Consider the following 13088-nt stretch of genomic DNA (forward strand, 5'->3'; position numbering starts at 1 on the left):
ATTTTAGCTAAAGAATAAAGACAGCCTAACACAATTTGCTATTTGCAACTAATACATCAACCTTCAGCTGCCTGAACTCCTTCAGTTTTGGCCTCTTAATCAAATGCAACTTTAATCTAGGCTTTCAATGTCAGGCAACAACAAGCATTCAAAAATAGTGGAACTTTTTAAGAGGATTAAACATTACAATGAAAATAACAATTCAGTTTTCATTAAGTATTATCTTAAAGCACCAGAACATACATCTATTTAATTGTTTAACTCAGTTAATCAAAACTTTTGTAACTAACTCATCTCCCTCAGCCAGTCCTCCATTAAATTGATGCAAAATCTGAACTGATATTAGGATTAATTTAGCAGACCTGCAGGAAGCTTTGTGTGCCACTGCTGTACTCTATTGTGTAGTAGTGACAATTGCTAAGATGCTTAAGATAGGGAAATTTTCCCTTAAGTGTTTGGGAATAACAATCTTTTTTAAAAAAAAAGTTGGACATCAGTATTTTTAAGTGCTTTAGCAATTCCCAATTCTGAATATTGAAATGGGTTTTATTATTTAGTAGCAACTGAACTTTGAGCACAGGGGTGGAGAAGGTTTATGCTGTTATATGGGCAAAGATCCTGTCTGGCGCACGTGCTCACTGTCAGAGAAATTTCCTCAGTTTCACCCGCATATCTCTCTCCCTCTTATTTACATAATACATATATAAATAAATCTGACATATTAACTGTTTCCCTTACCATACGCTACCTGACCTGCTCATCCAGCATTTTCTGTTTTTACGTATCCAATTCATACAAGTCTAGCCACCCAGGCAAGTCCCACCAGTAACAATGCATTACACCGGCCTGGTGGCTTAATACACAGATAAATGTCCCCAGTAAGGCATTTTGACTCATCCTATCATAGACCACTGACATATGTCATGAAGTTTGTTTTGTAGCAGCAGTACGGTACAAGACAAAGACATAAAAATTACTATAAATTGCAAAAATAAATAGTGCAAAAGAGGAATAACGAGGTAATGTTCATGGACTGTTCAGAAATCTGATGACAGGAAGAAGCTGTGCCTGAAATGTTGAGTGTGGGTCTTCAGGTTCCTGTACCTTCTCCCTGATGGTAGTAACATGAAGAGGGCATATCCTGGGTCGTGAAGGTCCTTAATGATGGATGCTGCCTTCTTGAGGCACCACATCTTGAAGACGTCCTCTAGTGGGGAGAGTTGTGTCTGCGATGGAGCTGGCTGAGTCTACAACCCTCTGCAGTCTCTTTGCATTCTGTGATGCAACTAGAATGCTCTCCACTGTACATCTGTAGAAATTTGCAAGAGTTTTTGGTGACATAAATCTCCTCAAACTCCTCATGAAGTAGAACCACTGGTGTGCCTCCTTCATGAATGCATCAATGTTTTGGGCCCAAGATAGATCCTCTGAGATGTTGACATCCAGGAACTTGAAGCTGCTCACCCTTTCCACTGCTGATCCCTCAATGAAGACTCGTGTGTGTTCTTCCCAACTTCCTCTTCTTGAAGTCCACAATCAATTCCTTGATCTTGTTGACATTGAGTGTGAGGTTGTTGTTGTGACACCACTCCACCAGTCAATCTATCTCACTCCTGTATGCCTCTGCATTGCCATCTGAGATTCTACCAACAACAGTGGTGTCATCGGCAAGTTTATAGATGGTGTTTGAGCTGTGCCTAGCCACAAGGTCACGAGAGTAGAGCACCTATGTTGATTGTTAGCGAGGAGGAGATGTTACTACTGATCCGCACTGATTGTGGTCTCCTGATAGGGAAGTTGAGGATCCAGTTGCAGAAGGAGGTACAGAAGCCCAGGTTTTGAAGCTTGCTGATTAGTACTGAAGGGATGATGGTGTTGGATGCTGAGCTGTAATCGATAAACATACAGCGTATGTTTTGCTGTTGTCCAGTGCTCCAAAGCCAATTGGAGAGCCAGAGAGATTGCGTCCACTATAGACCTGTTGTGGCACTTGGCAAATTGCAGCAGGTCCAGGTCCTTGCTCAGGCAGGAGTTAATTCTAGCCATGACCAACCTCTCAAAGCATTTCATCACAGTATATGTGAGCACTACTGGGTGATAGTTGTTGAGGCAACTCACCTTGCTCTTCTTGGACACTAGTATGATTGATGCCCTTTTGAAGCAGGTGGGAACCTCCGACTGCAGCAGTGAGAGGTTGAAGATATCCTTGAATTTTTTTTATTATCCAAAATAAACTTTATTCATAATAAAAGGCAAACTATATACAATAATAAAACAGTGAAAACCTTTACATTCGTGTACAGATTAACTATTAGTGTTACTTTTTTTTACATGAACCACAGCACTGATGCCACTTGTGTGGCTCCCTAGGGTGATACCCTAATCCCATATTTACAATCTTTAAGGGACTTCCTTGCCTGACCCTACCCCTCCCTCCTGTGGCAGAAGAACCCTTAACTGTCCTTCCCCACTGAGCCCTTGCATTGGCTGCACCCAGCTTCAGTGCATCCCTCAGCACGTACTCCTGCAGCCTGGAATGTGCTAGTCGGCAGCATTCCCCTACAGACATCTCACAGTGCTGGGAGACCAGCAAGTTTCGGCCAGCCCAAAGGACATCTTTCACCGAGTTGATGACCTTCCAGCAGTAGTTGATGCCCGTCTCTGTGTGTGTCCCCGGGAACAGCCCATAGATGAGAGAATCCTCTGTTACGCAGCTGCTGGGGATGAACCGTGACAAGGACCCTTGCATCTTCCACCACACTCTCCTCGCAAACCCACAGCCTGCAAAGAGGTGGGCGACCATCTCATCCCCAGCGCAGTCCTCCTGGGGGCAGCGCGATGCTTCAGCCAGTTGGCTCAGGTTTTCAGTACCCTGCCAGGTACACTATCAGGGCCTGACACTTTGCAAGGATTCACCCTCTTTAAGGATGTTCTGATGTCGGACTCCGATACAGAGATCACAGGGTCACCAGATGCTGTGGAGATTCGCACAGGTGTAGTGTTATTCTCCCCTTCAAAACGTGCATAAAAGGCATTGAACTCATCAGGGAGTGAAGCATTTCTGCCATTCATGCTGTTAAGTTTCACCTTATAGGCAGTATAGACATTCCCTTTGTTCTATCCATCCCTCTCTCATCTTCCTGCTGAAAAAAAACTTACACCTCTCTCTTTTCCTATTGTGATGAAGAGTCCCAGACCCACTGCAGTGACTCTTTCCACAGATTTGCTGAGTACTTCCATTACTTTCTGCCTTCGTCTCAGATTTCCAGCATCTGCGGTGGTCTAGTTTGCCTTTCATTGACTGGTGAACTCCAGCGTCTTCCGGTCACAGTGCCGGAAGTGACGTAGAAACGCAATCGGGTATAAAAGGCCGCCGCCACCCCCGCTCTGCCTCCGTCTCCTGGCCACAGCGTGTAGTAAACGTGAGTGTGGCACCGCTGGAGCAGCGCACACTCCTACTTCAAAAAGCGTAAAAAAAAATCAAAAACCAACAAACAATAAAAAAAAGAGCTCAACCAAGTTTTAGAAGAGGATAAAAAAAACCCATTAATTTTATTTTACCATTAAAAAAAGGAAACAGCCAACCAGGCCTCAGCCACGCACTGGGATTTGATTCGGACAAACCTTCCGAAGTTTCTGGAAACATAAGTATTCGAAACGGTTTTTATTTAAAAAAAACGAACCGAGAATCCTACCCAGCTGACAGGTTTAAGCGCCTGACATCGGGAAAGGCCTCAGTGGCTCCGGTCACTGTGTGGAGGCGGCGGCTCTGTGTGACCGAGGAAGCCCCCTCGCTGTTGGGAAGTTGTCGGGTCTCTGACGATGAATCAGACCGGCGCTAGCTACCCCATGGCCTCGCTGTACGTCGGCGACCTGCACCCAGATGTGACGGAGGCGATGCTGTACGAGAAGTTCAGCCCGGCGGGGCCCGTGCTCTCCATCAGGGTGTGCAGAGACATGATCACCAGGAGGTCGCTCGGCTACGCCTATGTCAACTTCCAGCAGCCTGCAGACGGTGAGCGCCATGCCTTTCCCTTTATTGAAATCCCCTGCAAATCAATAACCCCCTCCTTTCGTTTTAAAATAACAGACACCAGGCTGTGGACCAGTTACCTTTTAAATAATGGAGGCCTTCATCAACAAGGAGTTGATCACTTATCAATAATCAGACCACTTGCAAACTCGGAGTTTTCTTTCTAAAAAAAATCGGTACATGATAACTTTCCACCTTTGCCAGCAGTCGTTTTTCAAAAACTTTCCTATGTAAGGGACTTAGAGTCCTAATTTTTGAAATGCAACAATTATCCAAAGGAAGGCAGTAACATTGCTGTATATCATAATTTAGAAAATAGAGTAGCTAACTCTGTTGAAGGGTAGAAATCTGATGACCTTGAAAGGTCCCTGTAGTGTATAGCTTGCATGTATGAATATCAATATTAATTTAGATTGTCAAAATGATAAGTGAATTGATAGTTTTTTTAAGATATTCTGAAAAAAAATGTCCAGAGGCATACTAGACAGTCAATATCTAGTGGGTGCAGAAACACATGTAGCAATCTTTTGGGCCTATGGCTTTGTTGAAATGTAGAGCAGTCCTATGGCTTGCCATCAGTTCTGTTACTTGACCAAACACATTAATGAACTTGGATAGATACCACATGTCTCCAACAGCTTCCCATTAATATTGCATTGATCAATATTGTTCAACAAATAGGCATTGCAAACCCCTGGCATTCTGCCTCCCACACCTCACCATTCACATTAAGAGATTGGTCACGAACAGAGGATTTCAGTATGTTGTCACTGCACCCACCCATCCCCCACATTTGTTCATTGTCTAACCACCACACCCCCTCCACCCCCCCCCCCACCAATCTCTGCACCCACCACTCCTTTTGGTGCATTGTTTACACAATCACTCACCCACTTATTGCCCCTGCCCCTTTCAGTGCATTGTCTCCACTACCACCTAAATTTTGCCCCCATCAATGGCCTCTTCCGGTGCCTCCGCAGCAACCCACCCTTGCCTGCCCACTTTCGGTGCATTTTCTACATACCCACCTTTTGCCCCCATTCCTGCCCACTCTCACTGCGATGTCACTGCGCCCACCCGCCTGTACCCTCTCGTTGAGTTCTCAGTGCACTCCCTATGCTCCCCTTTGGTGTGTTCTTTCTGCACCCCCCCCCCCCCCCCCAACCATTCTACCTGATCCCTTTTGGTGTGTTTTCCTGCACTCAACTTCCACCCCCATTTTCAATACCTTGCTCAAATCCCCATGCGATGCTTTGTCTCCCTGACCAGCTAACAACCCCCTCTCACTGTCTTTCCTCCCCCGATTGCTTGCCGCATCTTTCATTCTCTGGTCTCCACACCCCGTCTACTTGAACCACCACCCCTCCCCCTTCACTATCTAGTCTCTCTGTCTGCTCTTTCCTCCTGTGCCATAGCCATTTTAACAGTATTAATAGAATATGAATGTAAATAGCAGATATGGAATATTGCCTCAAAGTTGCTGCTGATGAAAATTGGGGGTTAGGGAAGGGAAGGATGTTCTTGTCCGGTTACTGACCTGACGATAAGCTTACAGGTCACTGATCCATTTTTCAATCAGAAGTTGCTATTGAAACTCCCATAAATAAAATGCACCTTTGGTTGAAGTTACTTATTGAATCCTAGAATTTATTGGATGCTTAATTAACAACTATTCCAGGTTATCCATGTGTCCATTAAATGATAAGGGAAAATTTGGCCTTTGGTCACAGACACAGTCCATACTATAACATTGGTTGTAGTATATTCCTCTTTGATATTTAAAAATTTTGAATTCCAATCCGCTATGTTGAATATGTTCCATCATTCTTATCTGGTATTGTTTACTTTGAACGGAGTAATATTGCAATATAAATGTTTCCTTTTTCCTGACTGAGTCAAGTTTTGTGTATTTGAAACAGTGATGGGGATTAACATTTACTTTAGTGAGTATGATATTCAGCCATTTCATATTCCACGTTGTCTCCTGATATCATTGAATTATTAATGAATCTGCCTCTGTCCACATGCAGTCTAAATGATATTTTGAGTTTTGAAGTGGAGTTTTCCATCTAATAGCGTATCAGAAGATACTGAACTCGATCTTCTCCAAAATTGCAAATTTCAACACAATCATCTTTGGTGGCACAAATTGGAGTGCTTAGAATAGTGACCACTGTGGTAAAATGTGGATAACCATATCCTTCTGATTTCAGGTTGCACTTAGATTATTTGTTTAAATGTTTGTTAAAATGTTTAAAAAATCTTTTTCAGTTGTTGTTCTGTGATCCTCCTGACATCACAGCACCAGCTCTAACACAAAACAATGAAAGGTTCTGATGCTGAGCGAAACTGTGCAACTGTCGTGGGCTTAACCACAGTTCTCAGCCAATCGGAATCCTCCTTTATCTTATTCAGAAATAAATGTTCAACTACCAGCAATCTACACGCATGGTAAGAAGCAACTCGAACATTTACACATTATCCATAATGAAGTATGAAGCACTATTCTAATATGCTCAACGTTCAATCTTCTAGTATCACTACTTTTTTTTCCTCCTGTAGTAAAGATTTTTCTTGTCACTTGATTTATGCAAGGTATTTTCTTATGAAATTTGTTTTTATCCACTTTCTGACAAGTGATATTTAAAGGAATGCTGCTGTCATCATGGATAATCAGCAAAATTGAGCGCGCTTGGAAGCCATTTACTAGTATTTGCGGCATCAGTGTTGTCACTATTTGTATGAATATTATTGAAGATTATATTTATAGATATTCTACAAGTGCCATGCCTGTAATAGAATTTTTTTGTTTAAAGTCACTATTACATGTATGCAATCCTAGTGACAGCAGTGCTTACAAGAACGAAATAAGGTGGTCTTGGTGAATTACAATAGTTTAAACATTAGTCTAACCACTTTTGCCTCACTCTTTTTACACAATTGTGACACACACTTGGAATCAAAGTATATTTATTACAACCTAACAATTCTTCTATAAGACAAGACTGAAGGACAGATGATAATTTTAACTTTTGTCACCTTACACAGGTTATGGTTACTGTCAATTTCTCTGGGTCCTTGCAGTGGTTCACGAGGTATATTATTGATAGGTAAAAAAGTTCATTTTTCCCTTTGGTTATGCATTTGTACCATCATTTAAAGTTAAGATCTGTTAATCTGCTTTGTTCTTTTCGATATCATTAAGTCAATTCTATTTAAAAATGCCATAGTAAACTAAAAGTATGTCATCTATTTTACTATGATGCAGGTATTAAAAATATGCTTGTACCATTGGCATTAAAATGTTTGAACATATGGTGAGTACTTGCAACTGGATATAGGCTTTATCAAGTAGAAGAATACACAGAAAGTAACAGGAAACAGTGTAATTATCAGAATGCTGAAGTGCCAAATTTAAATGTCAGAAAATAAAGCTTTTTACAAGAGTAACAATTTTTGCTAGTTTTTTTTAACAATTCAAATTGCTTCTGTAGCACTTTTGAAAGTAATACCATGTTTCTTCCAGAAGTAAATGCAATTTAGGCAGTACATTGCAGTCATTTTCAGAAATAAACTTTGTATTAGCTTTGTTCAAAATTTCATTAATTGTTAAATGAAATGTGTTAGTCAAGTTTTTTTTCCTCAGGTGGGTTGTGGTTGTTTACTATCCATCACAGATAAATTCTGGTCTGTTTCATACAATAAATGGATTGTTTTTCACTGAAATATTATATTTAAGGTCATTTTAAAATTTATTCCTGGGCTATGATCATGGCAGGCATTCAGTGCCCATTTCCAAGTATCCCTGAGAAAGTAACAATGAGCCAGCTGCTTGAATTGCTACAGTCCTTGGTAAAGGTATTCCTGTAGTGTCACCAGGTGAAGTGTTTCAGGATTTTAAATTGAATGATGGACAGTGCTTTGTTGACAAGTCAAGGTGGTGTGTGACTTGGAAGGGAACTTGCAGGTAGTGAAATTTCCATGTACCTATTGTTCTTGGACTTTGAGGTGATTTAAAGTGTTTCTGTTTGCAATTAGTTAGGTGTGAGCTAAAATTTTCTGAAAATATGGTTGTGATAAACTTTGAATCTTTGAGGCAAAATGTTTTTATCATTGATATTGAAATGATTGAGAGTGGAGTTGAATCCCAGAGACTGGATATAGGCTTCCCTGCACAGAACCATTGAAAATAATAAGAAAGATAAAGTGCAATGTAGAATGTTACGAGAATCAGCAAAAGGTCAGAAAGATAAATTAATGTGCTGAATTTGAAAGTCAGGAGCTGATAAAAAGAAATACCAACTGTAATAGGCATTTTTTAAAAACTCAAATTGCTTGTGCAGGAATTTAAAAATATAAGTATGTTCTTTTGCAAAAGGTGAATGCAATTTTAAGCCACATAATGCAATCACCGAGAAAATGTATCTTCTAAAGGCCACACTGTCCAAATTTCTCTGTTTCAAAATCAGTTACTGAAATAGTCGTCTGTCCATTGAGATTTTATTTTGGTTGAACCCCAGGAAAGGAGATAGGCTCATGCCATGTGGCTTGTGTAATGTTGATTCAGCTTTTTAGCCAGCACATGCCTTTAAAAGACTACTTGCTAAAAATAGCCAGCAATGAAGTACAAAAGAAGTTACGTTGTCTATTGATGGTGCTTTTGTGAAATGCCTGTATATCATCCTGTAATGTGGCATTGTAACTTTCACTGGCTTTTAGTGTGTGTGTAAAATATTGCCTTAAACTTTACACATCACTAAAACTTACAGAAAGCCTGGCAAGTTGCGAGACAATTAAGTCTTCTCTTCCTGAAAAATACAAGACTGATGATTCCTACAGTACGGGAAAGTTGCTAGCTGAAACAAACTCTTGGGAGGTATGCACATGAATAGAAATAAACATTTACTTGGGGTTTCGCTACCGTAATCATAAAACACTAGATAGGAGATTGGTAGCACCAACTATACTGAGATCGTGCAAGAAAAATATTTACCTGCTAATATTTATTTGATTGATTTTAAATATGAGAAGTCCTAGATGTAAAAATTTCAAGAGTCAAAATAATTAATTCAAAGTTAGAGTAGAAATTCATCTTGATTGCTTGTGTTCAGTATATAATTTATTAGAAGCAGTGTGCTTCTTGCTTCCAAAATTAGGTTGCACTGACTTTTGTGGAGCCCAGTTGTGGATGTGGATTATAATGCACAACTGCTATATGTCATGCACTTAGCATAAGTGAAAATAGATGAATTTCTTTGTGTTCTTTTTTGGTTTAAGGGAAGCAAACTACTTGGGTCTGATTATATTAAGTTTTCAAGGAACGTGGAGTGGAAGTACAATTATATCTATCTATCTATCTATCTATCTATCTATCTATCTATCTATCTCTCTATCTCTCTATCTCTCTCTCTCTCTCTCTCTCTCTCTCTCTCTCTCTCTCTCTCTCTCTCTCTCTCTCTCTCTCTATCTCTCTCTCTCTCTCTCTCTCTCTCTCTCTCTCTCTAACAAGAAATTAACTAGATCAGAAGAGATGCATTGCCATCTGCTTAATTTGCTGTTGTTCATTGTAGTTAATAAATCTTGAAACTTATCTGAAATGTATTTGCTTTACAATCTTAATTGGTTAAGTCTCGTTTGATATTTCCTTATACTGTCAAATCATTCAAACTACTACATCAATTGCTATAGTATGATTCCCAGTTGATGACATAATCCTTTTCAATCAGAAACCTTTACAGAAAGGTGTTTATGATTAGATACTGTGATAGTGTAAAGTTGGGTGACTGTGGATTCTACCTAGTCATGTGGAAAGAGTGAAAGTGCAGTGTATTTGATGTCACTCTACAATCGGATGCTGGATTATTAGAGCTTTACTGTATCTGTAACTCCATGTTTCACAATTGCGTAAGATTGTAGGCCATGGTGGCAAGGTCACTCTGGCGACAAATCTCAACAACATATCCCTGAGTCTCTGGGAACAACAATGTTCAAACATTAATAAAATGCAAATTTAAATGTTAAAATGAAACCAGCTTCAATTAGGCTGCTCTGAATATGACTACATGAAGGCTGCAATCCCCAAAATATTTCTTGAAATATTATCAAATTTCCCAGTGTAATTTTATTAATTCTGCTTTCCATTGACTTGAGTGAAATTGTTTTGGGAAGCAATGAGAAGTATTAAATCAATTGCTTTTCTACACTGTAAGCTTTATTTGTTAGGCTTCTACTGAATGTATTGGGAAAATGGTGTTTAGAAAATTTGTGAATGGAAATCAATGGAAACTTTTCACAGAGTAACGCATGTAATCACAAATAGAGTGTCATAGATAGAGGGAGACAGGCCCTCTGCCCACTGAGTTCACGCTGACCATTTACAACCTGTTTACAATAATCCTACATTAATCTCCTGTTTTATTCTCCTCACATTCTCATCAAACCCCCTCCCCCCACAAATTTCTACCACTCACCTACACACTAGGGGCAATTTACAGTTGTCATTTAACCTACTAGCACACACGGGACAGGGCACTGGAGCACCTGGTGGAAACCCCCATGCAGTCACAGAGAAAACATGAAAACTCCACTCAAATGGCACCCGGTCAGGACTCAACCTGGGTCTCGGGCACTGTGAGGTAGCGGCTCTACTAGCTGTACCTCTGTGTTTAGCAAAGTGTGGAAATATTTCTTTTGTTGACTTTCACAGACTTTTGAGGATGATTTTAAAAAAAAGGAAATGGCTGTGCTTGTTGCAAATAGCACATGAATCAAAAAGTGAATATTAGCAATAAAGTGATTTACTTGAAATCTTTTGGAATATGTAATGCTCTGATGCTCTTAAAATTTTATTTTACAGTGGAATAGTAGAACTAGACATACACCAAGTGGTTTTGAAATGTTCTCTTCCAATAGGGGTGAGGTGGTATAGGAAAGACAAACATCATGAGAGTTTGTAGTCATGAGATTTGACATATTATTCTGCATTTAAATAATGTTTTCCATCCATTCATTTAGATTTCATGTTGCTTCTTATTTGACAAAGGCAGAAGGTCTGCCTGTGTTATAGGATCAGAAACTTCTGGTTTTGACTTTATTGCTCATCATAATTATCAGTTCTTATCTATTCAGCAATTCTATATCTTTTCTAGACACTCGTATACTTTCAAGAATAAGAGCTTATTTGTGGGAAATCAAGATTAGGATTCATTGAATCGCTATGGCATTAAATAAGGCAATTCTGCTTATCATGTCTGTACTGGCTTTGTCAAGCAATCCTGTACCATAAAAAGATAAAATCCTGCACTTACGTTTGGTATTGTGTTACGTTTGGTATTGTGTTAATTTGGGCCATTCAGTGTTAATAGTCTGTTGGTTATGTTGACATGACCAATTTTCAGAAATGAACTACATTTTCAACCAATCAGTTAATAATTCTGGCAACTTGTGCCAGATCCCTGTAACTTCTCTTTAGTACAGATTATGAACAAGAATTACTAATTTTTTTTGACCCTTGAACAGTGAGTATGTTGATATTGTCCAAAATTACTCGGAAGCAGGGACTTTCTTCCCGGTATTGAAATAATATTGTAGCTTATCAGTAAGATGCTTTGAATGTGTTTACTGGGCAGGATCATTCAGTCATCAAAAGAAAGAAATTTGTCATGGAGGGAGCAGTGCAACCAGTTTCTATTCTATGAGAGACCCTGTTAACTCCAGCTTTGGTTGGAAAACTATTGAAGTGTTCTTCCTATTGTAGCTGAACGTGCCTTGGATACCATGAACTTCGATGTCATCAAGGGGAGACCAATCCGCATCATGTGGTCACAGCGTGACCCATCACTGAGAAAGTCAGGAGTTGGCAATGTATTCATCAAAAATCTGGATAAGTCCATTGACAACAAGGCTCTGTATGACACCTTCTCTGCATTTGGAAACATATTGTCTTGTAAGGTGAGTTTGCAAACATGACAAAGTAAAATGTAATCTTGGATCTCTTGCTGCCCTATCTCTCCCTGATTCAATACCCTTGTAGGTTTGCATGTTTTGAAGATTGATTACATTGTTAGAAAGCCACTCCAGTCTAGAAGAATTCTGCCCTGGAAATACACAAAGGTACTGTATCTTAGTACCGGTTAAGTGAACAGCAATATAAAAACCTTAGGTCAAAGATTTTGCTGAAAGTATAGCAGCTTTTAAACAAGGCATACCCAAATGCAACAATAACCAACAAATGGTAGAAAGCGGTAGCCAGGGAATTATGAATTGGCTCAATTTTTATCATTTTGTGCTGTCCCACCATTATCTTCATCAGAAAATGGCATCTTGCAGTTTATCTCCCTGTGAATTTTCATATGCTACACTTTAATCATCTATTGTTTATCTTGGTGTGATGTATTGATTCTGAAATGGTTTGACATACAAGTTGGCTGCCATCACTGCTATTTTCTTATTTGGACATGTGGGTATTGTAGGTAAGGCAAGCATTTATTGTCCATCTTCAACTGCCCTTGAGTAGGTGATGGTGAGCTTCCTTGAACCGCCAAGGTCCTGGTGAAAGTGCTCCTACAGTGCTGTTGGATAAAGAGTTCTAGAATTTAGATCCTATGACAATGAAAGTCAGGATACTATGCAAGTTGGAAGAAGCCTAAAGGTAGTGATGCACCTTCTGCCCTGATGATGGAGGTCATGGGTTTGAGATGAGATGAATTCAGGTGAATGTAAAAGAACCCATGAACCAATTTGGAGTTTTGGCTAATATTATCCCTTACTCAAAGCACAATAACCTATTAAATGGGTGTTATCCTTATTGCTGTTCCATAGGAGCATGCTTTCAGCAAAATTAGCTACGTTACAAAAGTATATGTACTTCAAAAATGCTTTGCAATATTGGCTGTAATGTTGTATGGAATCTGCTGTGGTTATGAAAGGTGATATATAAATAGAAAACTTTTTAAAATAATTGTAAGTATGGAATCTTGTTTCTTGAGATGATGAATTGTTTCATGTAAAAATAGTCAATTTCTGTGACTTGACATTAAATTCACTCACTCTTTTT

General features: G+C 39.5%; 1 protein-coding gene across 7 annotated transcripts in view; it reads left to right on the plus strand.

The window, feature by feature from the left end:
- The first annotated feature begins 3391 nt into the window (after positions 1–3391).
- LOC127581748 (polyadenylate-binding protein 4-like) overlaps positions 3392–13088 on the plus strand; it is a 35761-nt gene continuing 26064 nt past the window's right edge. For 4 of the 7 annotated variants that reach the window (XR_007958003.1, XR_007958004.1, XR_007958005.1 and 1 more), the window contains exons 1-2: positions 3423–4015; positions 11790–11983. Coding sequence is in view for 3 of the 7 variants with exons in the window: in XM_052036429.1 (XP_051892389.1) it covers positions 3823–4015; positions 11790–11983 (387 nt within the window). In the remaining 4 variants the exon portion in view is untranslated. Of the gene's footprint in view, positions 4016–6304; positions 6485–7081; positions 7144–11789; positions 11984–13088 lie in introns of those variants that run through there. The other 3 variants (XM_052036430.1, XM_052036429.1, XM_052036431.1) reach the window with 3 other exon arrangements.

This window comes from Pristis pectinata, chromosome 22, assembly GCF_009764475.1.
Source record: "Pristis pectinata isolate sPriPec2 chromosome 22, sPriPec2.1.pri, whole genome shotgun sequence".
Classification (NCBI taxonomy): Eukaryota; Metazoa; Chordata; class Chondrichthyes; order Rhinopristiformes; family Pristidae; genus Pristis; species Pristis pectinata.